The sequence below is a fragment of the Bos indicus x Bos taurus genome, chromosome 4 (assembly GCF_003369695.1).
Source record: "Bos indicus x Bos taurus breed Angus x Brahman F1 hybrid chromosome 4, Bos_hybrid_MaternalHap_v2.0, whole genome shotgun sequence".
Lineage (NCBI taxonomy): Eukaryota > Metazoa > Chordata > Mammalia > Artiodactyla > Bovidae > Bos > Bos indicus x Bos taurus.
In genome coordinates this window covers 99,001,943-99,027,055 of record NC_040079.1, presented here as the reverse complement: position 1 = coordinate 99,027,055, position 25,113 = coordinate 99,001,943, and the positions used below count along the sequence as shown (strand labels likewise).

Below are 25,113 nucleotides of genomic sequence, written 5' to 3'. Positions count from 1 at the left end.
TGGATTACTTACTCTGCAGCACAAACATGCCTTGAAAACACTTCAATCCTTTCTTTAAAAACTCTCTTGACTCTGACCCTCCCGGCTAGCACATCCTTTCTCTGCACTCCTTAAGAGTACAGATCCTCAGAAGAGTCATCTTTGCCCCCTCACTGCCCCTGCTATGCTAAGCCTCCTCTATCAAAAGCCGCTCCGCTCAGCCATCCCTTCCCGCCACACCATCCACATGGGATTTATCTAGTTTGCCAATGACCTACTTTTGCCATCAAAATTCTCTTCTCTGATGCCATTGTTTCAACCTCTTTCTAGCATTTGACTTAGTTGCTCTTTCTGTCTTCTCAAAACACTATTTTAAACGAGGCTTCTGAAACCCCACACTTACCAGGATTTCTCCCACTCTTCAGGGTCACCCTTCTGAAGGCTGTTTTCACTCCCACCCAGTTTCTGAATTCTCCTCCTCTGCTTGTCCTCGAAGCTCTTGAGCTCTCCAGGGCTGTCTTGGCCTTCTTCAGAGTGAGCTCGTTTAGTCATGTAATTTAAATGCCATTCTGTATTGACTCATCCATGACATTCTGTGCAGGGATTCTCATATGTTCAATTGTGACTGTTTAGTCTGTCAAATTGAAAGTGAAGTTTTCATCTCCAGGCCCTCTTAGCTGATTTCAGAGGCAAGAGTCAAGGAGAATCGTAACAGTTCTGAGCTCTTCCCAGTGGACACTTCTTTATGAAGCATCGTGAGCTGCTTGTGATGTAGATTCTTTCTTTTCTTGCAGCCTCTCAAACTAACCTTTGCATTCCTAGCCTTTCTGAAATGCACCAGTCAAAACACTATTGATAAGACTTTCTGTTTTCATCTCCTGGGAGGCTAAAGCTTTCTAAGGTTCTTCTGTGGAACTACCACCCTGACCTCACACCAGTCTGGGCATGGGCCTCTTATCGCCTGTCTCTCCATCTTCCATGCTCTTTCCTCCATACCAACACAGAGACATTTGGGCTTCCTAGGTGGTACAGTTGGTAAAGAGCTCACTGCCTGTGCAGGAGATGCAAGGCAGGCAGGTTCATTCCCTGGGTCAGGAAGATCCCCTGGAGTAGAATGTGGGAATCCTTTCCAGTATTCTTACCTGGAAAATTCCACGGGCAGAGGAGCCTGGTGGGCCTACAGGCCACCAGGGTCAAAAAGAATCAGACATGCCTGAGTGACTGGAAACACACACACACACAAAACAAGGAGACATCCAGATTAGGAATTGGGAGTCACAATTCCTACCAGTTTTCATCATCACATCTGATGGATTTCTTTGAGCTTGGTCCGTGGGGCCAACTTCTTACTGAAAGAAGATGCCAACCCTTCCCCTGAATGTGACCAACACCTGGGCACATCTTCAAAACTTCCAGCAGTGCGTGCTTGCTCCTCCAGTGCTGTCTCTGGGGACAGGGTCCTGATGAACCTGGGCAAGACCAGCTTTCCACACGCTGATGCTTTCCTCTGGCCACCCCACACAGTTGGTCAAACGGCATCACGTGCTGCTTCCCGAAGGCTCTCTGCACTTGGCCTCAGGACACCACGCTCTGGAATTCCTCCTCCCTTGTGGCTGCCCTATCACAGTCTTGTTTCCTCCTCCTTCTCCATCGCCCTGCTAGCACACGTCACATGTCACATGGAGTCCTACGGAAAGTCACACACACAAGGTCGCAGTCACACACTCCTGTGTCCAGAGGGCCTCAGACCAGTGCAGAGACACAAGATGACAAGCTTACAGACGCAAGCCCAAGCTAGGACCTCGGGCCCCCTCCCAAGCCTGAGGCTCTGCACAATGCCTTGTTGCTGCCCCAAGGCTCCACCTTAAGGCTCACCCTCAGGATGCAGTCTGGCCTCAGCCAGGCCTCTCTCACTGGCCCTTGGCCACACGGACCAGAACTGTGCTCATGTGGCTCCTCCCAGACGGTGTCCACAACATCTTGGTTAAAAGGAAGGGGGTTTGTCAGTGTTATGCTTTTAATGCCTTCTAAATATTCTTTTATAATCTGAGCTATAATTTATCTGAGCCTGGAGAAGCTTTTAGTCCGTCTCTGTTATAGTCTTTTCTTACATTAAATCTCAATCCCTGTTTTATGATTTTTAGATGTCCCCTTGATTATTTGACAAACCTCTTTAGTAGGGGAGAGAAAATCTGAACACTGCTTTATGAGTGTCATTTGGGAATATTACATCCTCTTTCCAAGTATCAGTTATAGGCCATCATCCTTTTTGCGGTCTCTTTGAATATTATTCTTGTTATGTATCACTTAAATTTGCCTCATTTTATTCTCAGAGGACTATGCAGGCAGGTGAGCCTTACAGTGACCCAGCAATATATGCTCCTGTTTTAATGTTTCTAACCCCCTAGCAGTTACCTAGTGCTACCGAGGTGAGTTCACTTCAGTCACTTAGTCATGTCCAACTCTTTGCAACCCCATGGACTGCAACACTCCATGTTTCCCTGTCTATCACCAGCTCCAGGATCTTACTCAAACTCATGTCCATCCAGTCAGTGATGCCATCCAACCATCTCATCCTCTTTTATCCCCTTCTCCTCCCGCCTTCAATCTTTCCCAGCATCAGGGTCTTTTCAGATGAGTCAGTTCTTTGCATCAGGTGGCCAAAGTATCGGAGTTTCAGCTTCAGCATCAGACTTTCCAATGAATATTCAGGACTGATTTCCTTTAGGATGGACTGGGTGGATCTCCTTGCAATCCAAGGGACTTTCAAGAGTCTTCTCCAACACCACAGTTCAAAGGCATCAATTCATCAGTGCTCAGCTTTCTTTATAGTCCCACTCTCACATCCATACATGACTACTGGAAAAACCATAGCTTTGACTCAGTGGACCTCTGTTGGCAAAGTAATGTTTTTGCTTTTTAATATGCTGTTTAGGATGGTCATAGCTTTTCTTCCAAGGAGCAAGCATCTTTTAATTTCATGGCTGCAGTCACCATCTGCAGTGATTTTGGAGCCCAGAATAATAGTCTCTCACTGTTTCCATTGTTTCCCCATCTATTTGCCATGAAGTGATGGGAGTGGATGCTATGATCTTAGTTTTCTGAATGTTGAGCTTGAAGCCAACTTTTTCACTCTCCTCTTTCACTTTCATCAAGAGGCTCTTCAGTTCTTCACTTTCTGCCATAAGGGTGGTGTCATCTGCATATCTGAGGTTATTGGTATTTCCCCCCTGCAATCTTGATTCCAGCTTGTGCTTCCTCCAGCCCAGTTTTTCTCATACTGTATTCTACATATAAGTTAAATAAGCACGGTGACAGTATACAGCCTTGATGTACTCCTTTGCCTATTTGGAACCACTCTGTTGTTCCATGTCCAGTACTAACTGTTGCTTCCTGACCTGCATACACATTTCTCAAGAGATAGGTCAGGTGGTCTGGTATTCCTTTTTCTTTCAGAATTTTCCAGTTTATTGTGATCCACACAGTCAAAGGCTTTGGTGTAGTCAATAAAGCAGAAGTAGATGGTTTTCTGGAACTCTCTTGCTTTTTCGATGATCCAGTAGATATTGGCAATTTGATCTCTGGTTCCTCTGCCTTTTCTAAATCCAGCTAGAACATCTGAAAGTTCACGGTTTATGTACTGTTGAAGCCTGGCTCTGAGAATTTTTTGTACCTAGACAACGTATCAAAAGCCAGAGACATCACTTTGCCAACAGAGGTCTATCTAGTCAAAGCTATGGTTTATCCAGTAGTCATATATGGATGTGAGAGATGGACTATAAAGTAGGTTGAGTGCTGAAGAATTGATGCTTTTGAACTGTGGTGCTGGAGAAGACTCTTGAGAGTCCCTTGGACAGCAAGGAGATCAAACCAGTCAATCCTAAAGGAAATCAGTCCTGAATATTCATTGGAAGGACTGATGCTGAAGCTGAAGCTCTAATACTTGGCCACCTGATATGACGAGCCGAATCATTGGAAAAGACCCTGATGCTGGGAAAGATTGACGGCAGGAGGAGGAAGGGGCAACAGAGGGTGAGATGGTTGGATGGCATCACCACCTCAATGGACGTGAGTTTCAGCAAGCTCCCAGAGGTAGTGAATGACAGGGAAGGCTGGTGTGCTGCAGTCCATGGAGTCGTAAAGTTTTGGACACAACTTAGCAACTGAACAACAATAACAAGTGGTGTGCTAATGCCCCCTGAGTTAATTCCTGGATCAGGACAGAAGTCTGTAGGTGGGTTGGCAGCAGCACAGCTTCTTGGGCATGTTTACTGAGGAACCAGCAATGAATTTAAATCATATTATTTTTCTTCATACTCTAGGTAGATGTTGATGCAAACTCATTGAATTCCAATGATGTTTTTGTCCTGAAACTGCGACAAAATAATGGCTACATCTGGATAGGAAAAGGCTCCACACAGGAGGAGGAGAAAGGAGCAGAGTACGTGGCAAGCGTCCTCAAATGCAAAACTTCGACGATTCAGGAAGGCAAGGAACCAGGTGTGTACAGGTGGGGCCAAGGACACGAGCCAGAACTTACATTTGGTGTACTTGCTCATCAGGTAATTTATCTTTTTTTATAAAAAGGAACTTTGAAATGGTTATAGGGCATTAAAAACCTATTAACTAGTTGCAAGAATGGGTGGTGGTACCTGCTCTATTTGTGTAACATCTCCTGCTATATTTAAGTAACTTAGCAGTGAACTTGAGGTGAGGTGCAATTATTTGTTACTGTAAAGCAATACCGACCATACGCTCCTGAAAATGCATAGGTTAACTCAGTGTGTTTTCCACAGAGGAGTTTTGGAATTCCCTTGGAGGGAAAAAAGACTACCAGACCTCTCCTCTGCTAGAATCCCAGGCTGAAGACCATCCACCTCGGCTTTACGGCTGCTCCAACAAAACTGGAAGATTCATTGTAAGCATCCTGAGAAACCACGGGGTAGAACCGAACAGTAGGGGGAAGGGAGGCATTCTGATGCTGCTCTGAGTGTTTCCAGCGGCGTTCCTACTCCAATCCCAGTTTTGGTTTACTTGCAAACCACAGACAATCTTTGCTCCACACAGGGCTGATTTTAGGAGCCAATGATAATGGATGGGAGAGCATGGAAATACTCAAGTGGCTTTTAAAAATATCAGCTACTGTGCACCCGTGTCAGCATGTGGCTGTTGCTGTATGCATATGCACATGGTTGGATTTGGTAATTTAATAATTTGACACTTTCGGTGTGCAGCAATAGTGGTCTCTGTGATCAAACTATGTAAAATGTTACACTTCAGTTTCCCAGGGGAGTCAAACGTCTCACCGTGTTGATGGAGTGGAAAACATTATGGAAATATTATGATCATTGAGCAAAATCACAGAAAGCTCTACACACACCTGCAAGTGAGCTGAAATCAGCAGGAATAGTTTATGTCACAGTCACATTCACAAGCTTTGAATTCTAGGCAATTCGAAGTAAAAGTGTCTGTGTACAAGTATTCTCTATGCATCTCTGAAATATCCTGGGCTGAGCCCCTCATCTCAGTTTAATCACAAAAATTCTGCTTTCTCTATTTGACATACTAGGCTTTTGTATAAATTTTTCATTTAAGGAACAGATTCTTTGCTGATAAAATTTGAACTAAAGATTTGGTCACCCTGTCTTGGTAAATACAAGCTTTACTTTTGAACACACACATCAACTTTAATATTTTCCCAGGTACATTGCATGCTTGAAATAAAATACTTTGAAGAAGAAACTGCTCATATGTGAAACACACTTGCAGCTTACAAGTGACTTGACCTAAAGATTAAAGATTTAAATGGTGAATTGTGATAAACATTAGGTTGTTAGGCACCACAATTGTTCATCTACTTTGCAGGAAATCCCTGTATTTTATAAATTTTTCATCAGGGAAATCTGTTTTACTCTTTTGTCTGTTATTTGGTATTACATCCAAATAACATCTTTTTCAGTATGAGCCTCTCTAATTTCTTGAGAGTATTATTTGCTAATATTTCTATAAATATCATGCTTGTTTCCAATGAAGATATATTTTACAAAAATGAATATGCAAATATATACTCACAAATATAATTCCTAGGCTTTTTCTTAAGTTTAAAAAATCTATTAGTTTTTGGCTTTTGTCATTCACATATTTAAGAGAAATATACTTTTTTCTTTATACCTATTCATTTTCTTGTTTGACATTTGGAACTCTAATTCTTAACATTTTAAGGAAAAGGAGTGTTGCTAACAAGTGTTTGATCTTATTACCATCATCAGAAAACAGGCTTTAGACGTGCAGATTCATACAAGACAGCAGAGTCTAGTGGTCAAAAGCACAGCTTTTAGAACCAGTGTGCCTGTTCAATATCACTTACTTGGTGATATTTCTTACTGGCTGTGTGACCTGAGGCTGGTCACTTACCCTCTCTGTGTTATAATGTTCTCATCTGAAAAATGGGGCTAATCCTAGTACTGACTTCACAGAGTTGTGAATATTATCTTGGTTGTTGCATATAAAGAATTAGAACGGTGCCTGGCATGGTATATTCTGTAAAAAGATATATAAACACATTTCTTGCCCTCTGTACATGGCTAGTGTTTGTTTTTTGTGTAACAATCTGAGAATACCATCAGATTGCAACAAATTGGTATTGTCATGCTTAAGGGGCTGCAGGTGAGGTTCATGCCTGTTTATCCATGGACAGAGCCCAGGAACACAGGAGGCTCTGCTGAGTCCCATTGGCTAATGTGACACAGCCAAGGCCACAGTCAGCTTTACTTGCAGAGTCACACGGCAGAGGGGCGACGTGAAGAACTGCAAACCCTAATCCAATCTGTCACCACCTTCTAATGATTAGGGGGAGTTTCATCCAGAATTCTTTAAAAAATTTGAACTTTAATGAATGCCTGCTGGTATTGGGTGTGTTAAACTAGCCAATTACCCTTTAGTGTTAGCTCTGGAGAACACAATTTAACCCATTTAAAATAAAAATAATGACACTTTGCTTATGGAATATTGTTATACTATTTTATTTAAAATGGTTGATTTTTAAAAACGACCAGATCTATTGATTTTATTAAAATAATCTTGACCTACCTACAAAATGAAAGAAGATGTAATACCTGCATCATAAACTTAAATGTCTTTAGGAACCAGGAAGGCAACAGAAACCTGCGAAGCAACTTGTCACAAAGAACTGGAAGTAGACGAAACTATGGCTATATTTCTTGTGCATGGTCTCTCTAAAGCCATATGCAATATTTATGTTAAATACTCTCCTCCCTAAATAAGATAGCCTCAGTTTGTGATACATGACTAAATAGATAAATGATTATTTAAGTCTTTATTGCCCAAAGGGAAGGAAAAAAATGACTAACAAACTTTTTTTTCCCCCCTATGCTCCAGATAATACAAAGCATTTGTATCCTTTATATTAGAAAAATCACTGCTTGACTGTTGGCTTATAAAGCTTTTTTATACATTTCAGATTGAAGAGGTTCCAGGAGAGTTCACCCAGGATGATTTAGCAGAAGATGATGTCATGCTGTTAGATGCTTGGGAACAGGTAAAACTGTATTTTGTTCATGGCAAGAGAGTGTGCTTATACTTGAGAGCTGATACAACCTTCTTTGAGAAATGGCAAGTTTAATAATAAATAGACCCATGGATTTAGGCTATATTTATAAGAAACTTTCCTCAGTTTGGCAAAAAATAAAACTAATGCATATGGCAAGTTTTCTTAAGCTGGAAATGATTCCATGGCTATCCATCTTTGGCTGTATAGTTTTAGGTGGAAACAACAAACAAACAACAAAAAACTCCTGTTTTTCATTTATTTTGTAAGATTTATTTGTTCCTTATTTATTCAGACATTCATTCATTCTTATTCATTCATACATGTAAGTAATAAATGCATTAGTGGGTTGCAGTGCCTCAGGGGGAGAAGGCAATGGCACCCCACTCCAGTACTCTTGCCTGGAAAATCCCATGGACAGAGGGGCCTGGTGGGCTGCAGTCCGTGGGGTCGCTAAGAGTCCGACACAACTGAGCGACTTCACTCTCACTTTTCACTTTCACGCATTGGAGAAGGAAATGGCAACCCACTCCAGTGTTCTTGCCTGGAGAATCCCAGGGACAGGGGAGCCTGGTGGGCTGCCATCTATGGAGTTGCACAGTCGGACATGACTAAAGTGACTTAGCAGCAGCAGCATGCCTCAGGGAGACTGAAATATTCAGAATTTCTCTTGAAATCTGACAAGAAGTCATAGGAGACCTGGCCCCTGGAGAAGAAACAAACAATACTTTTGAATCTACACACTAAAATACGTTACTGTTAATATATATGTCTTTATTTGTAGCAAATTAATGGTGATTTTGTATGTCACATCGATGTGTTGTGTGTTAGTCGCTCAGTCATGTCTGACTCTTTGGGACCCCGTGTATTGTAGCCCACCAGGCTCCTCTGTCCATGGGATTCTCCAGGCAAGAATACTAGAGTGGGTTGTCATGCCCTCTTCCGGGGGATCTGCCCAACCCAGGGATCAAACCCAGGTCTCCTGCATTGCAGGTGGATCCTATACTGTCCGAGCCACCAGGGAAGTCATACCTGAGAGTCGTTTTCTTTTAACCTCTATGTAAACTAATAATGGCTTCTTTGGTGGTTCATTGGTAAAGAATCTGCCTGACAATGCAGGAGACATAGGTTCGATCCCTGGGTTGGGAAGATCCCCTAGAGAAGGAAATGGCAACCCACTCAGTATTCTTGCCTGGAAAATCACATGGACAGAGGAGTCTGGAGGGCTACAGTCTGTGGGTTCGCAAAAGAGTCAGACATGATTTATCGACTAAAGAGCAGCAAATTAATAATAGTGACAGGGAAAAATAAATGTTAGGAGCTACATTGTGTAGAACAAATATAAAATACGTTCCTGAATTAGGCCTAGTCTTTAGTCAACCACAGAGATTTGTTATTTTTAGGTCTGTTCTTGTTAAATCATTCAGTTATATTATACTTTAGCTTCTTGGTCTTGAATTAGCATATTTGAATTTGGGATCTGGTCACAGATTCTCCCTAAGTGAATGGATCACTTATTTCTAGATATGAAATATAAAACCTCATGTCAATAAAACACCTTTGTGTATTTAAGAATTACAAAATAAGAAAGTCTCATTATTCAGAAGAATTTAATCTTTTCCATTTGCAGTCAACTCTGTTGCTTCCATGATCAAGGATGCTTTAGAATATTTCCAGTACTACACTTCATTTTTTTTTAACTATGCTTTTTATTTACTCAGCAGTGTTGTCATGGTTTATTCTGTACCTGTAGGCAAATATTCCAGCACTTTCAGTACGAATTAGAATATAATCAAAACTAACTTCACCAAAATTTCTCTGCCAACAAGTGATCTTAAAGTGATTTAAATATAAGGGAATTCAGGAGAATTTTTCATCACTGAAGTACACAACCTACATTTGACAAGAAGGATACATGCAGAACTTATATCAGGTTTTAAAGAATCAGTATTTAAATACTAAACAATATTTGGGCTTTCCTGGTGGCTCAGACTGTAAAGAATCTGCCTGCAATGTGGGAGACCTGGGTTCGATCTCTGGGTTGGAAAGGTCCCCTGGAGGAGGGCATGGCAACCCACTCCAGTATTCTTGCCTGGGGAATCCCCATGGACAGAGGAGTCTGGCAAGCTGTAGTCCATGGGGTTGCAAAGAGTGGGACATGACTGAGTGACTAAGCACACACACACGTAGCACTTTTCCCAAAGTGTGACAGGATGCCTTAACATAGAAGAAGACTAGGTTTAAGTTAGGGGTTCCTAAAGGGAGTGTGGGGTGCCCATGAACAAGCTACATATGGCTCCCTCAGGATAATAATATGGGAATAATGCCTGCTTTACACACCCCAGGAGCATGTGTGCATAAAACCCAGCCGGTATGTTGTTTTCAGGAAGGCTCACTTTGTAAACTAGAAAAATACTATATAAACATAAAATACCAGAATGTGATATCTAGCGTCAAACTGGCTGGATACAAATTCAGGCATCTCTTAATAAGTGTAGACATTAGGAAAGCGACGAGACTTCTCTGGACCTGCATCTCCACATCCCTGACTTTGGGGCTGTGAAGATTCAGTGAGATGGTATGAGAAGCACTTTGCATAAGGCTCACACTGCATCTAGACTCCCAAAATTATGAGTATTATTATTGCTTCATTTTGCAGATTTTTATTTGGATTGGAAAAGATGCCAATGAAGTTGAGAAATCAGAATCTCTGAAGTCTGGTAAGCTGGATCCCACGGGTAATTAGGACATAATTCTGAACAGTTGTTACCAAGTTCCTGATTTCTCTTTGCACCACATCCTCCAAAACCATGTATCAAAACCAAGAAGAATCAGAAGAATCTTAGCTTTCATCTTCAGAACTAAAGAGTAGTGGAATTTTTTTAAAACTGAAGAATTTCAGAATAGGAATAAGAAAATTATGTTTTGTTATCTAATTTAGGATATAATTATATCAATTTATTCTTAGACTTTTAAATTCATTTTTTAAAATTATGGGAATAGTAAAAGCTCCATAACTCTGATAATCTAGATTTTTATAAATTCCTTTTGAGGAATGCTGTTCTTTCTGGCAGTACTTTGTTGTTGTTGTTTTTTGCATTATTGCAAAGTAAAGAATAATTATGCTATAAGGATAATTCCATAAAGTTTGGAATTTCTTTCAGGCAATAATGAGACATGCACATTCCAGATGTGAGAAAATAATAAGGAATTGTCCAAATGGAGTAGCATTGGCTACTTTGGGCCAATGAAAATTTGATTTATTACTTTTATTGGAAGGCTTTTCATTCTTTAGTTATTTTACTTTAGTTGAAACTAACCAAATTTATTTGTTTTTTAAACTCTTTTTTAGCCAAAATATACCTTGAGACCGACCCTTCTGGAAGAGACAAGAGGACGCCAATTGTCATCATAAAACAGGGTCATGAGCCACCTACTTTCACAGGCTGGTTCCTGGGCTGGGATTCCAGCAGGTGGTAAACTGATTTTTGTAGGAAAAAAACAAATATAATGGGGCAGCTGTCCCAGGGGGGAAGGAGGAGCTTGTTTAACTTTAGAAAATTAACCTCAGCCATATGGCTATTTTTCCGTGCTTAGAATTGGTTTGAAATTTCTTTTAAACTGGAATTTTCTTATGTTAATATTTTTATAACTTTTCTTATGGACCAATATTAGCTCTGCTGGATGCTGACATATCTTTATATATGACTTTTTAAAGGGGAAAAACTATACACAATCTAGGGGAGTTTGTCAGCAACTTTTACAATTCAGGAGCCATTAGCCAAACTCCTACTTTTAATATACCATGGAAGAAAGTTATACCTGCCTTTGAGGTTATTCTTCTTTCTATGTATTGTGTTGAAAAGAATCACCTATTTGCAGTAAGATTTCTGTTAAGATGGTTTTAAAAGTTTGTTATTTTCCTTCTTTAGCAGATGTAACTGTGATAGTATTAACTCCTAAGCATCATTTCCTAAGAGAAACTTTACCTTTTTGGCCTTTTAAGAAGCCTTTGAAAGCACAGCTCTTTCTTGACAAATGATTTATATTCTTAACCCACTTTTATATACATCCATATATTTGACAGTACCTGTTTAACATCACAAAAGATACATACAAAAAAGGCTTCACTAATACTGTCTTTATTATTAAAATATATATCTTTAAAAAGGTGACATGTTGTGACATTTTATTCAAGTGTGATGTGTGAGTTAATTACACGGTCAACTTTAAGATTAAAATACTTTTATATATAAATATGAATTTAATTTTTAAAAACTCATTAAGTAGTTAGAATTAAACTTTTCCATAGCTACAAAGTTAATATCATAGTGTAAATGAAACCCGGGCCTTGTTAAAAGATAAATAGAAGCGTATTAACCATTTTAAGAATATTTTTTTGCGCAAAATCCTTCTTGGATTCAGCAGTGCCAAACCGAGCACTGGGGAGAGATTTTCACGGAGAAAAGGTGGCAAGAAAGCAAGGAAATTACTGCTGATTGGCTACAGCTTGAACCCTAGTTGATTGTGATTGGTTGTCCTTAGGTTTTGATTTCGTAAGCTGTGAGGCATTTACAGGCTTAGATCTTGGTTTGCTTCCGGAAGTGGGAGCTTGCTCTATACAATGGGTCTGAAGCCTAAAAAAGTAGGGAGATACCTCAGGGTTCTCTCCTGTCCTGGGCTACAAAACATTCACCTTAACAGACCGAGCTGTTTAAGCCTGCGCTGTGAAAACATGACTTTCTCAAATCCCAAACGCAAGCACTCGGCGGCAGGTGTGCCATCAACACAAGCCCTGAGGGAAGGACAAAACCCTGGGGCGGTCACAGAAAGTACCAGCAAAAACAGCTGCTGTATCATCAGTCCTGCGTCAGTCAATTGAAGGGCTGTTGGTGGACAGTGGGGATAAAGAGGATCTGTAAAAATTACCTGAAAAAGGTGAGCTAGGGAATTCCTTTTTGCATTTCACACCCAAAAGTGATATGGCTGGAAGAAACGCCTGCAACACGTGTGAAGTCAGCCTGGGGCAGGGGAACCAGGCTACTTCTAAAAAGAACATTTGGTGGATTATAGCGGGGGCCGTCGTTCTGTGATATCGTGTAGCCTTAAAACTCCTATTATACGTAAACACATATGGAAATTAGTCTTTTGGATGTGAAATGCACTTTCATACAGCCGAATTAATAAATATAAAAGTCACATGAATTATTTTCTATTCTTCTAGAATGGAGCTATTGCTTACTAATGTTTAATATGAAAGGTTAGATTGCTTTATTGTCTCTGATTTTCCTCAAAGATGTTTGGGATGAAAAACTAACAAATTTAGCTGTCAGCTAGTGCTTTACAGACCTTTCTTAGCTTCAAAAAATATAGCAAACTGGTCTTTGTGTGAAATTTGTGACCGGAAAGAACATTAATGAATCCAGGAAAGTCGAGTACTAGTCAGAAATAAGTATTTCTTATTTACTACTTCTTCTGAAGTAGCATGCTCAAGAATTTCAAATAAGGAATTGGATCATGGCATTAACTTTGAACAGAAGACCAGGAAACAAAGAACCTATGTAAAGTGAACTATTGTTTTGTGTTTGAGCATTGTTTGTTTGTTTTGCAAGATTGTCCTAGAATTGGCTTCAAAATAGTTTCTGTGCTGGACAGATGACTCAGAGAGATTAAATTCTAGTCAAAAGGAAGAAAAGAATGTTCGTATTCATTGCATGTAAGGAAGCGCATCTTGTAGTTTAAAAACTGTATTTTCAAAATGTTTTTTCTTGCTCTATCTTTAGATGTTTTTTCCCATTATGATTTCTCCCTTTTTAGTTTTAGATACATGTTAGATATTTTAAATACATGTTTGATATTGTGACTTCCCTGGTAGCTCAGAGGGTAAAAGCATCTGCCTACAATGCGGGAGACCTGGGTTCGATCCCTGGGCTGGGAAGATACCTGGAGAAGGGATTGGCAGCCCACTCCAGTACTCTTACCTGGAAAATCCCATAGACAGAGGAGCCTGGCAGGCTGCAGTCCATGGGGTCGAAAAGAGTCGGACACAACTGAGTGACTTCACTTACACTTTCACTTTAGATATTTTAAAAGTATGTTATGTATTTTATATATTTTCTAAAACAGTCTCTCCTAAATACCATCCTTATTGTACTACCTAAAATATTAATAATGAAATACTTTAGTGATAAAAGAAAAGGTTGGATCCACATTTTATTGTATATGCCTGGATAAATTCCATATGGTTCAAAAATTTAAATGTGAAAATAATAGACTAAAACATGGAATTCCATTGTAATGGGGAGATAATCTCTCAAGAACTGATAGAATAAGAAAATCAGTAAGGACCTAGAGATTTTGAACAGCTTTCTCAGCCACTTTAACCTAATTGATGTGTAGTGAACACTTCACCAATAAAGTGCTTAGTTGCTTGTTGTGTCCAACTCTTTGTAGCCTGCCAGGCTCCTTTGTCCATGGGGATTCTCCAGGCAAGAACACTGGAGTAGGTGGGCAGGCTTTCCTCCAGGAGATCTTCCCAATCCAGGGATTGAACCCAAGTCTCCTGCATTGCGGGTGGATTCTTTACCATCTGAGCCACCAGGGAAGACCCCACCAATAACGGCAGTACATGTAATTGGTTTTTAAGGGCACTTAAATTCTTTGCCAAGAGAGAAAATATTCTGGACCATACAACAAATTTCAACAGATGTTAAGTATTGAAATCATACAAACTGTGTTCTCTAATTACAATGGAATTAAAATAGAAATAACAGGCAGATAGCTTTCTAATCTGCAAATGTTTAGATAAATGAAAAAATCACAAGGGAAACAAATTATTTTTATCTCAATGAAAATTGAAATACAGCCTATTAAAATGTGTGGGATACAGCTAACTCTGGGTTTAAAAGGAAATTTATAGCACTAAATGCTAATATTAGATCAATAGGCCTCAATGATGTAAGCTTCCACCTTAAACTGAGTGAATTAAATCTAAAGGAAACAGAAGAAAATGATTAATACAGACTATTACAGAAAATGGGGGAAAATATAAATTTATATTTATATATACTAATATCAGGAATAAAAGAGGGGTTATACCACAGAATCTATGGACACTGAAAAGAGAATAAGAACCATAATTTTATGCTTATGAATCTGTCAGTGATGAAATGGGCAAATTCTTTGGAAGACAAACTAAGTTAACTCAGGAAGGAACAGAACTTAATTAGCAACACACTGTTGTTCAGTCGCTGAGTTGTATCCTGCTCTTTGTGACCCCATGGACTATAGTCCGACAGTCTCTGTCCATGGGATTTCCCACACAAGAATACTGGAGTCAGTTGCCATTTTCTTCTTCAGGGATCTTCCCAGATCAGGGATCAAACCTGAGTCTCCTGCATTGCTGTGCAGATTCTTTACACTGAGCCACCAGGGAGCAGTAGCAGCACATACACACTTATTAAAGAAATGGAATTCATAGTTAAATGTCTCTGGCAGAGAAAGGCCTAGGTCTAATTGGGCTTCACTGGTGACTTCTATCAAGCATTTGAAAAAGCAGTTATACCAATTTTGTGCAAACTGTTCCCAACAATAGAAGATCAAAGAACATTTTCTGACCCATTTATTAAAGAAACTGAATTCATAGTTAAAACTTCTCTGGTAGAAAAAGGCCTAGGTCTAATTGGGCTTCACTGGTGACTTATATCAAGCATTTGAAAAAACAATTATACCAATTCTACACAAACTGTTCCCAACAATAGAAGATGAGAGAACATTTTCTGACCCATTTATGAGGCTAATACTACCCTAATATCAAAGCTAAACAAAGAAAGGAATGCTATATGCCAGTATTCCTCCATACATAGATGGAAAAATCTTTAAAATTTGTCAAATTGACTCTACATTGAATGGGTTTTATCCCAGGAACCCGTTTAAAAATTAATCTCCATATTACCAGACTAAAAAGAAAGAAATATGAATATCTGGATAGGTGCAGAAAAGTAGTTGATAAAGTTCAACAATCACTGATAATGAAACTGGGCAATCAGGTATAGAATGGAAGTTCCTTGATGTTAAAAGGGGTATCTATAAAAAAAAAATGTACAGCTAACATCATACGTAGGTTTCCCAGGAGGCTCAGCGCTAGAAAATCTGCCTGCGAATGTAGGAGATGTGGGTTTGATCCCTGGGTTGGGAATATCCTCTGGAGAAGGAAATGGCAGCCCACTCCAGTATTCTTGCCTGGGGAATCCCATAGACAGGAGCCTGATGGGTCTATGGCACTTGGAGTCACAAAGTAGGACACGACTGAGCACCACCAAGCAATATCATATTTAAGAGTGGAAGACCAAGTGTTTTCCCACTAAGATGGTATGAAATACAGAAGTTTGTTTCCATCCCTTCTCTGCTTTTCTGGAGGTCCTAAACAGGCTGCGAAGGCAGGGTTCTCAGTCTTGGCACTATGGACATTTTGATAATTCTTGCACTGGGAGTGCCCCTGGGTGGATGACCGATAGCATCACTGGCTTCTGCTTCACAGATACCAATAACCCCTTCCTCCCCTACCCCTTCTGCCAGTGTACTAATTAAAACTGTCTCCAGACATTATAAATATCCTTGGGGGGAGAGGGAAACCAAATTGCCCCCAGTGGAAAACCACTTCAGCATGGCAAGAGAAAGAGCTAAAAGGCTCACAGACTGGCAAGGAAGACTTGAGTATTGTTGCTGAAAGTGATCTGGGTGTTAATAGTTTCAACAGCTCCCAGGTGAATACAATATGCAGCCAGGATAAATACCTACTAGAGCCTTCTGCGGAGAAGGCAATGGCACCCCACTCCTGTACTCTTGCCTGGAAAATCCCATGGATGGAGGAGCCTGGTAGGCTGCAGTCCATGGGGTCGCTAAGAGTTGGACACGACTGAATGACTTCACTTTCACTTTCATGCATTGGAGAAGGAAATGGCAACCCACTCCAGTGTTCTTGCCTGGAGAATCCCAGGGACGGGGGAGCCTGGTGGGCTGCCATCTATGGCATTGCACAGAGTCGGACAAGACTGAAAGTGACTTAGCAGCAGCAGCAGAGCCTTATGCAAATCACATGCAGTTCTCTCCTGGCTTCGCTATCTGGGGAGACTTCTTAATGTTCATTCAGATGCAAGCAGCAGCAAAAACTGTAGCTGTTTAGCCTTCATGGTATCTGACAACCAGCAAAACATCTCTTTGACTTAAAAACTCTGTTTATGTTCTACTGTTGCCTCAAATCCAGTGTGAGGTGGTAAATAGCCATTGAGGAAAAATCTACACCCCAGCAGCATAAGATTTACTTTCTGTTTACTCTAGAAATACTGATAGCATCAAAGATGAAAATTATCTATTTGTAAACCTTTTCAAACAGTGTTCTGCCTGATTAAAGCAAAAATTAAGGAAAAAAGATACCTTCGGGACTTCCCTGGTGGTATAGCAGATAAAATGCCTGCCAGTGCAGGGGACAGGTTCAATCCCTGGTCCAGGAAGGTTCCACATGTCGTAGACCAACCAAGTCCATATACCACAACTACTGAAGCCTGTGTGCCTAGAGCCTGTCACGAGAAGCCCCTGGTAGCCACAACTGGAGAAACATGCACAGCAGTGAAGATGCAGCACAGCCAATAAGAAATAAATAATTAAAAAAAAAAAAAAAAACCCTTCAGAGATGCGTGCATCTGTGTAGCACAGTAGAGGGCACTCTTGGTTCATTTTAATAAAGATTTTGCTAGATCTTGAAAACACTAAAAAATACAGTCAAAACTTACTTTTATTTTAGATTGGAAATGAAGAGTACTTCTAAGCAGATCGGACACAACTGAGTGATTCTCAAAACAGGTCAGATGTGGCTGTGGAAGTATTTTATACTGTTTTCCAATTTTGAAGTTCAGTGGAGTGCAGTCATATATTGCTTTTATAATATATTTGCTACGTACTAGGCTCTCCTGGCATGTATATCCTGAGGCATGCCCTTTTCCAGGGGATCTTCCTGACCCAGGGATCGAACCTGGATCTCCTGCATTGCAGGTGGATTCTTGACCATCTGAGCTACCAGGGGAGCCTAAAAGAGTGCAACCGTATATTGCTTTTAAAATATATTTGCTACTTGCTAGGCTATCCTGGCATGTATATCCTGATGTGTGTGTGTGTGTGTGAGTGTATATATATATACACACACACCTGTGTGTGTGTGTATATATATATATATCTTTCTGTGATAGATACATATGAATATTTACCTATCTCACTCTCTGTATCCTGTTCTATAGCCTAGTGCTGGCAATACAGCAGAGGGTAGGTAGTTAAGGATACCTTCCCTCAGTGAAGCTACTATCTGGTGGGTGGAAACAGAAAGATGCAAATACTAAAATCCACATTCTGTCGATTAGTCGTCTTATGAAGGAAAACTAGGCCAGGGATTGTGAGGTGAGCAATTCTATTTTAGATCGAGTGAACAGGAAAGGTCTCTCCAGGGTAGTATTTGGACAGAGACCTGGAATAAGTGAGGAAATGAACTGCGAGGATTAATGGTATGTGTCATCTTGACTGGGCTATGGGATACCCAGTTATGGGGTTAGACATTATTTCTGGGTGCATCTGTGAAGGTGTTTCCTGGAGAGATTAGTATTAGAATTGGTGGACTGGGTAAAGCAGACAGCCTTCCCCAAGGTGGGCAGGCATCATCTCACTTACTGAGGGCCTGAATGGAGCACAAAGGTGGGGGAAGGTTGGATTGGCTCTCTCTGCCTGACTGCTTGAGGTGAGACGTCAGTCTTCTGTGCTTGGGCTGACTTATAAGAATTCCTGTTCTCAGGCCTTTGGACTCAGACTGGAAATTTATACCACCGGCTTTCCTGGGTCTCCAGCTTGCAGATGGCATATTGTGGAACTTCTCTGCCTTCCTAATCACGTGAGCCAATAACTTATAATAAATCTTATTTTGTATAGATAGATGTAAGTAGATACCGAGATCTGTATCTATCTGTCTATTCTGTTGGTTTTGTTCCATGGAGAACCACGACTAGTGACTGACACAGAGCCTTGGGCACATCTCTGGTTGGGGCCTTTCTATGCAGAGGCATAAGAAGCTACTTGCTTTGCTCACAGAATTGTGAGGAAGTCAGTGTGACTAGAGTGATGGAGAGGTGGAGAAGCGTGGGAAGCGAAATCAGAAAGATTAGATCATATACAACTCGTGGCATTTTCATTTTCCCTCTGGATGGGATTTAGTGGAATGACGTGATTTGTCTGACATTTTCAGAGCATCACTCTGGCTGTTGAGTTGAGAAGAGACTGCAGGATGAGAAGACAGAAAAAGAGAGGCCAGTTAGGAGGCACTGATTCTAATCCCAGACAGAGTTGATAGTGCTGGTGGCAAAGAAGGATTAGATTCCTATGTGTTCTGAATGTGGATCCAATGAGAGGATGGTGGATTTGATAGAGGATGTGAGAAAATGAGAGAAATCGAGTATCAGAGGAGCTGTAACTTACTGAGCTGGGAAGGTGGAAGGAGAAGGTTTGAGTGGGGAAACAGGAGCTGAATGTGTTTATTTTTGAGATGCTTATCCTATTGGACAGTTAATTGAAGTTGTTGAGTAGCTGTTCTAGTTCAGTAGAGAATTCATGGCCGGGGATGTATATATGCTGTGAGTCAGTGTATAGATACATTTGGGGACTTAAGAGTGAATGTGATGACCTAGGGTATGTGTCAGTAAAGAAGAACTCTGAGTGGATAACTTGAGTCCTGGGATGTTCCAGCATGTAGAGGTGAGGCAGAGGCAGCAAAGAGGATGCGAAAATCCTGGTGAGGCAAGAAGAAAACCAGGAGAGTCCACCAGAGACTGCCTTGTTAAGGTTCTCCATCTCCTTTAGTTACAAAAGTGAATTTCAAAGAAACAGCAGCCATTGTCTTTCTGATCATTTCCTAATGTGTGCTGAGTCGCTTCAGTCGTGTCCAACTCTTAGTGGACACCAGTGTAGCCCACCAGTTTCCTCTGCCCGTGGGACTTTCCAGGCAAGCATACTGGAATGGGTTGCCATGCCCTCCTCCAGGGGATCTTCCTGACTCAGGGATCGAACCCACCTCTCTTATGTCTTCTGTATTGGTTGGTGGGTTCCTTACCACTAGCGCCACCTGGGAAGCCCTGACCAGTTTCCTGATCAGGGAACTAAGATCCCACAAGCTGCACCGGCGCAGCCTAAATAAATAAATAAAATAGAATAATAGCATATTATTCTATGTCCTAATAGCATAGCCATATATTCTTGTGAATGTTCTAGTGGATACTTACGGGGTATCTATCCCCAAGTAATGAGTTGCCTAAGCAGTGATTTTCAACCAGTGTCGATTGTGCCCCGCTGGGGACATTTGGCAATGTCTGATGGCATTTTGGTTGTCACCACTGGGGGACATCTAGCACTACTGGCACCTAGAGGGTAGAAGTCAGGGACGCCCAGGAAGGTCTCTCCCAACAAAGGCCTGTCTAGTCTAAAATGTCAGTAGTGTCAAGACTGCGAATCCCTAACATCCCTAGTCATTACAGTGCAAAATGAAAATGCACTGTTACTTCAGAAAAATTTTAAGGAAATAAGCTAAATTGAGATACTACCATATGGTATGACAAGTGCCTCGTTTTTTGGGTTTTTTTTTAACATGTTGTTTCACATGAAGGACTAAATGAGAGCTGTTAATTAATTAACTAAATTTGCTATACATTCTTGTCATCATGACACAGAAACCCTATACCCAGGATTTAATTATTTAACAGATGGATAGGGAATTCCCTGGCCGTCCAGTGGTTAGGACTCCATTCTTTCACTGCCAAGGGCGTAAATTCAATCCCTGGTCAGGGAACTAAGATCCCACAAGCTGCACCAGTACAGCCAAAATAAATAAATAAAATAGAATAAAATAAGATATGTGGATACAGGTAAAGAATCCACCTGCAATGCAGGAGACCTGGGGTCAATCCCTAGGTTGGGAAGATCCCCCGGAGAAAGGCATGGCAATCCACTGTTCTTTGATATTCTATATTTAAAATTGATATTATTGAATCATGGTATATTTATTTCCTATTGATGCTATGGCAAATTATCCCAAATGTAGTGGCTTAAAGCAGCATAAATATATCATCTTCCAGTTCTGGAGCTGAGAATTCTAAATTGGGTCAAAGAGTTACATCCCTTCTGGAGGCTTTGGGGGAAAAATTCCTTTCCTTGCCTTTTCTGGGTTCTAGTGGCCTACCTCCTGTATTCCTTGTCTTGTGATCACTTCTTCAGTCTGTAAAGCTCGCTTTGTAGCATCTTGAAAGATCTCTCTTTCCCTGTCTGCCCTCTGCCATGTGACCATCAGTCATTTCTCCTTCGCTGACTCTTTCTTGCCTCCTTCCTTCACTTATAAAGATCCTTATATTTTCTTGGACCCTCTTGAACAATCTTAGATAATCTCCCCTTCTCAAGATCTTTCATTTAATCACATTTGTAATGTCCCTTTGCCTTGTAGGGTAATACATTCACAGGTTCAGGACAAGATGTGGTCATCTTTGGGGGTTGTTACTCCACTGCCCCACTGGGTAGAAAGATATACAGTGAAGCCAGGATTCTAGTTGGTTGGCATAGTGGATAAAAGCTGATAACCTGGGAAGCCAGTACATTTTCCTACTGTCTTCTGTCCTTCAGCTTAGACTCCAATTTCTAAAATAGAAAATAAATATAATTGTAGCTAGGGGGAAATCTAGTCAATATTTCATCTCTTTCCTAATCCTTGCAAGAGAGTATTCTGGTTTCAACCTGACCCTCTTACAAACAGATGCAGAAAGAAATTTCTCATACTAGGTTCGCCTAAGGCACTTGCTATCTTCACAATTAGAGTAACACTGCTAAATATCCTATCGTGAGACTCTGGAGACAAGGGAGTGGGTATGACAGTTTTTTAGGGTCTAACCAAAAATAAAATAGTTTGAACAATTAAATACCTAACTTAGTAAGATCATTTTTGAGCTTTGGAGTTTTTAAAAAATATTTGGCTGTACTGGGTCTTTGTTGCTGCGTGGGGTTTTTCTCTAGTTCCGATGGTGCGTGGTGGCTACTCTCTAGTTGCATAGCCTTCTCACTGCAGTGGTGTCCCTTATTGCAGAGCACAGGTTCAAGGCACACAGGCTTCTTAGTTGCAGCTCTCAGGCTCTAGAGCACAGGATAAGTAGTTGTGGCACACGGGTTTAGTTGTTCCACCCCATCTGGGATCTTCGCAGACCAGGGATTGAACATGTGTCTCCTGCATTGGCAGGCAGATATTTTACCACTAAGCCACCACAGGAACCCTGAGCTTTGGTTTTTGAGAGTAGTAAATTTTATGTATTTGAAGAGCCAGTAATAACATTTCTATAATGATAATATTCTCAGTGAGTCATCAGAGAGGTTAGCCAACAGGATTCTAACGGTATATAATATTCAACCCAGATTTGAATGAGAATAATTATTATTTGAGATCGTAACTTCTGAATATTAAAGTGTTTCAAAAAGATCATGTTTTTATAACGTCAAGTATTATTTTACATGGGGCTTCCCTGGTGGCTAGGTGGTAAAGAATCCACCTGCCAGTGCAGGAGACACAGATTGGATCCCTGGTTCGGGAAGATGCCCTCAGAAAGGAAATGGCAATCCACTCCAGTATTCTTGCCTGGGAAATCCCATAGACAGAGGAGCCTGGCTGGCTACAGTTCGTGGTGTTGTAAAGAATCGGACGTGACTTGACAACTTAATAACAATTATTTTACGTGAACTTTTATTTAAGGCACCAAAGATAACATTTTTTTTTTAGGCAATAGCTGAATAGACTGTAGTTTTGTTCTTTTCTTTGTAATGTTTTAGGCCCTGCAAGGTCATCAGTTACTCAAAGCAGAAAATTTATATAATGGTGAACTACTCCTATAGAATCCACATAGTTCAGTTCAGTTCAGTTCAGTCGCTCAGTCGTGTCCGACTCTTTGCAACCCCATGAATCGCAGCACGCCAGGCCTCCCTGTCCTTCACAAACTCCCGGAGTTCACTGAGACTCACATCCATCGAGTCAGTGATGCCATCCAGCCATCTCATCCTCTGTCGTCCCCTTCTCCTCCTGCCCCCAATCCCTCCCAGCATCAGAGTCTATTCCAATGAGTCAACTCTTTGCATGAGGTGGCCAAAGTGCTAGAGTTTCAGCTTCAGCATCATTCCTTCCAAAGAAATCCCAGGGCTGATCTCCTTCAGAATGGACTGGTTGGATCTCCTTGCACATAAGCCTCTTCTTTATGTTCCCATGATGATATTCCTTAAGAGAAGAGGTTTCTGCCAACCACAATATATTTCTCAGGGAATTTCGTAAATAATACATAGGAACAAATCATTCTATAGTCTAGCACTAAAATGAACACAAACGTAGAAGAATGTGTTGGGAAAAAAAGCAATAGAATAATGATTCCCCAATTTTTAATGAAAAAATAGTTAACAAAAAGTATGGAAGTTTTTGTTCTATTTCCCAACAAGGATTATAAGTACCCTATAGTTTGTTAAAATATTCTATGATCCTAAAATTTCCAGTTTTATAGGTTTTTTAAAATGTATTTGTACTTGTTAGCTTTTAACATAATTTTTAAGTGAGACCCAAAAGAAATGGGTGTAATTTCATTCAATTTTCTGGGCATGGTTTTTCTCCCAGAAGGTAAATTACTCAGCCTTGGCGGAAACAGATCCCTTTCTGAGCCTCCCGTGGATCACCCCTAACAGTCAAATGTAACTGACAGATCACTGAGGCTGTAGGACTTCCTTTGCTTTGTCTGAAAGCAGTGTGGTTGTTTACAATAGCAGTGCAATGCTAAAGAACACTGGATGACGTCCTGATAAGTCTTTTAATTAATCCTCTAATTAAAAGGATGTCAGGATTCTTGGGAGGAATCCTAATTCCACCACTGCTAGTTGAACTAAGTATATTAAGTAAATCATTTGTGTTTTAACCTCAGTTTCGCTCAAGGTTAAGCACGCATCTGCCTGCCTACACTTCTTACACTCCACATGCTCAGTGGCCTTCACTGGTCTGTGTGGGTGCTGGGGTAAAAAACAGCACAAGGTTGTCGAGCTGCTGCCCCTGGTTAAGCTAAATGAGAAGAGAAGGAGGAGAGGATGGCACAGGCTCAGGACATGCAAAATATGGTGAAGAAAGAAAGACTATCTGAACAAAACTAAAATGAACAGAGCATGCAAGAGTGCCGAGAAAGGGAAATATAAGCATAATTGTTCAACTGCTCATGGAAACCTTGTGGAAAGGAGGGAATATTGGGGAAAGCTCAAGGAGTGAGTAGAATAAATAAAACAACAAAAATGGTGACGGCGGGTCCGTAGGGAACAAAATTGAATGCCAGAAACCATTACTAGTTTGCAGTACTTTATTCTTGATGAGATGGGTTATACATGCAGAGGTGAGAAGTATAAATTAAGATGAACAATACCTGTTCAGAAGGTAGGGAGAATTCCTCCTTTTTTAACACCTCTCATATATCATCAGCTGTTTTATGTATTCACTCACCTTTTGCATTAGCATATATAGTCTCCTACCATCAAACACATTAGTAAGAAGTTTTGCTTTTATTGAACATTTCAGAAAATAGAGGGTAGAAGTTTAGAGAGCTTTGGAAAAAAACTATGTGTAACTCGAAGGAGAAAAAAAATAAAAGCAGAAAGTAACAGATAAAAAATAATTTTATTGATTAGTGACTTGGTGTTGATAAACAGCCTGAATATTCAAAAGATATGAAATGTAGATTGAAAATATGTAATTTTGTAACTTGGAAGCTAAAAACTGTTTGTAAATATGCATATTTACAAATATGCAATTCCCCCAAAATGATGTCAAAAAAACAAGCAATATGTTTGTTTGTGAAATATGTTAGTGTGTTACCTGTATCACTGATTGTTGTCTGTTATCCATTCTTCCGTTCTTCTTGTTAGTAACAGAAACCCCCCTGAGTGACTTAGCAGGTCACGTTCTCTGTGTCCCTAGTATCAAGGTCATCTGAATAAATTCAGGCTAATGATGTGAGCAAAAGTTTTTCGAGTTATGAAGGCAGGTGAGTAGTCACTTCCTTGAAAAGAAAGCTCTTTGTCCTCCAGTTTTCTATTCTCTTTCCCACTGGCTGTGAAACAGCAAGAGCTCAAATAGCCACCTTGGGCTCAGAGATGGAAGCCACGTGTAGCTGCTGACAGAGCTTGCCTGTTACAATCTTGTTTAAGATGAATAGATAAAAAGAATGTTCTTCTCTTAGACCCATGGAAGTCTCTTTTTAAAGCAGTTCAGCTTCAACTCTAATTAATACAAAAATTGATACCATACGTGGAGTTTTACACTGTAAAACTATTCTAACATACATGGCCCTTCCTTGATGACAGACTTGCTGAGCATGAGTAAACAGATACTTCAGACTGAAGAGCCAGTAATCCTTTTTATGGTAAACATTACATAAAACTGTTACCCATGGTAACTAAGAAGGCAGATCATGTGCCTATCAATTCTG

At 40.5% G+C, this 25,113-nt stretch overlaps 1 protein-coding gene across 1 annotated transcript in view; it reads left to right on the top strand.

The window, feature by feature from the left end:
* The window catches only part of SCIN (scinderin), a 77,945-nt gene extending 66,229 nt beyond the window's left edge, over positions 1-11,716 (top strand). The window contains exons 12-16 of the mRNA XM_027540046.1: positions 4,302-4,479; positions 4,776-4,897; positions 7,460-7,537; positions 10,206-10,266; positions 10,899-11,716. Coding sequence (XP_027395847.1) covers positions 4,302-4,479; positions 4,776-4,897; positions 7,460-7,537; positions 10,206-10,266; positions 10,899-11,026 — 567 coding nt within the window. The 3' untranslated portion in view covers positions 11,027-11,716. The remainder of the gene's footprint in view (positions 1-4,301; positions 4,480-4,775; positions 4,898-7,459; positions 7,538-10,205; positions 10,267-10,898) is intronic.
* The last annotated feature ends 13,397 nt before the right edge of the window (positions 11,717-25,113 follow it).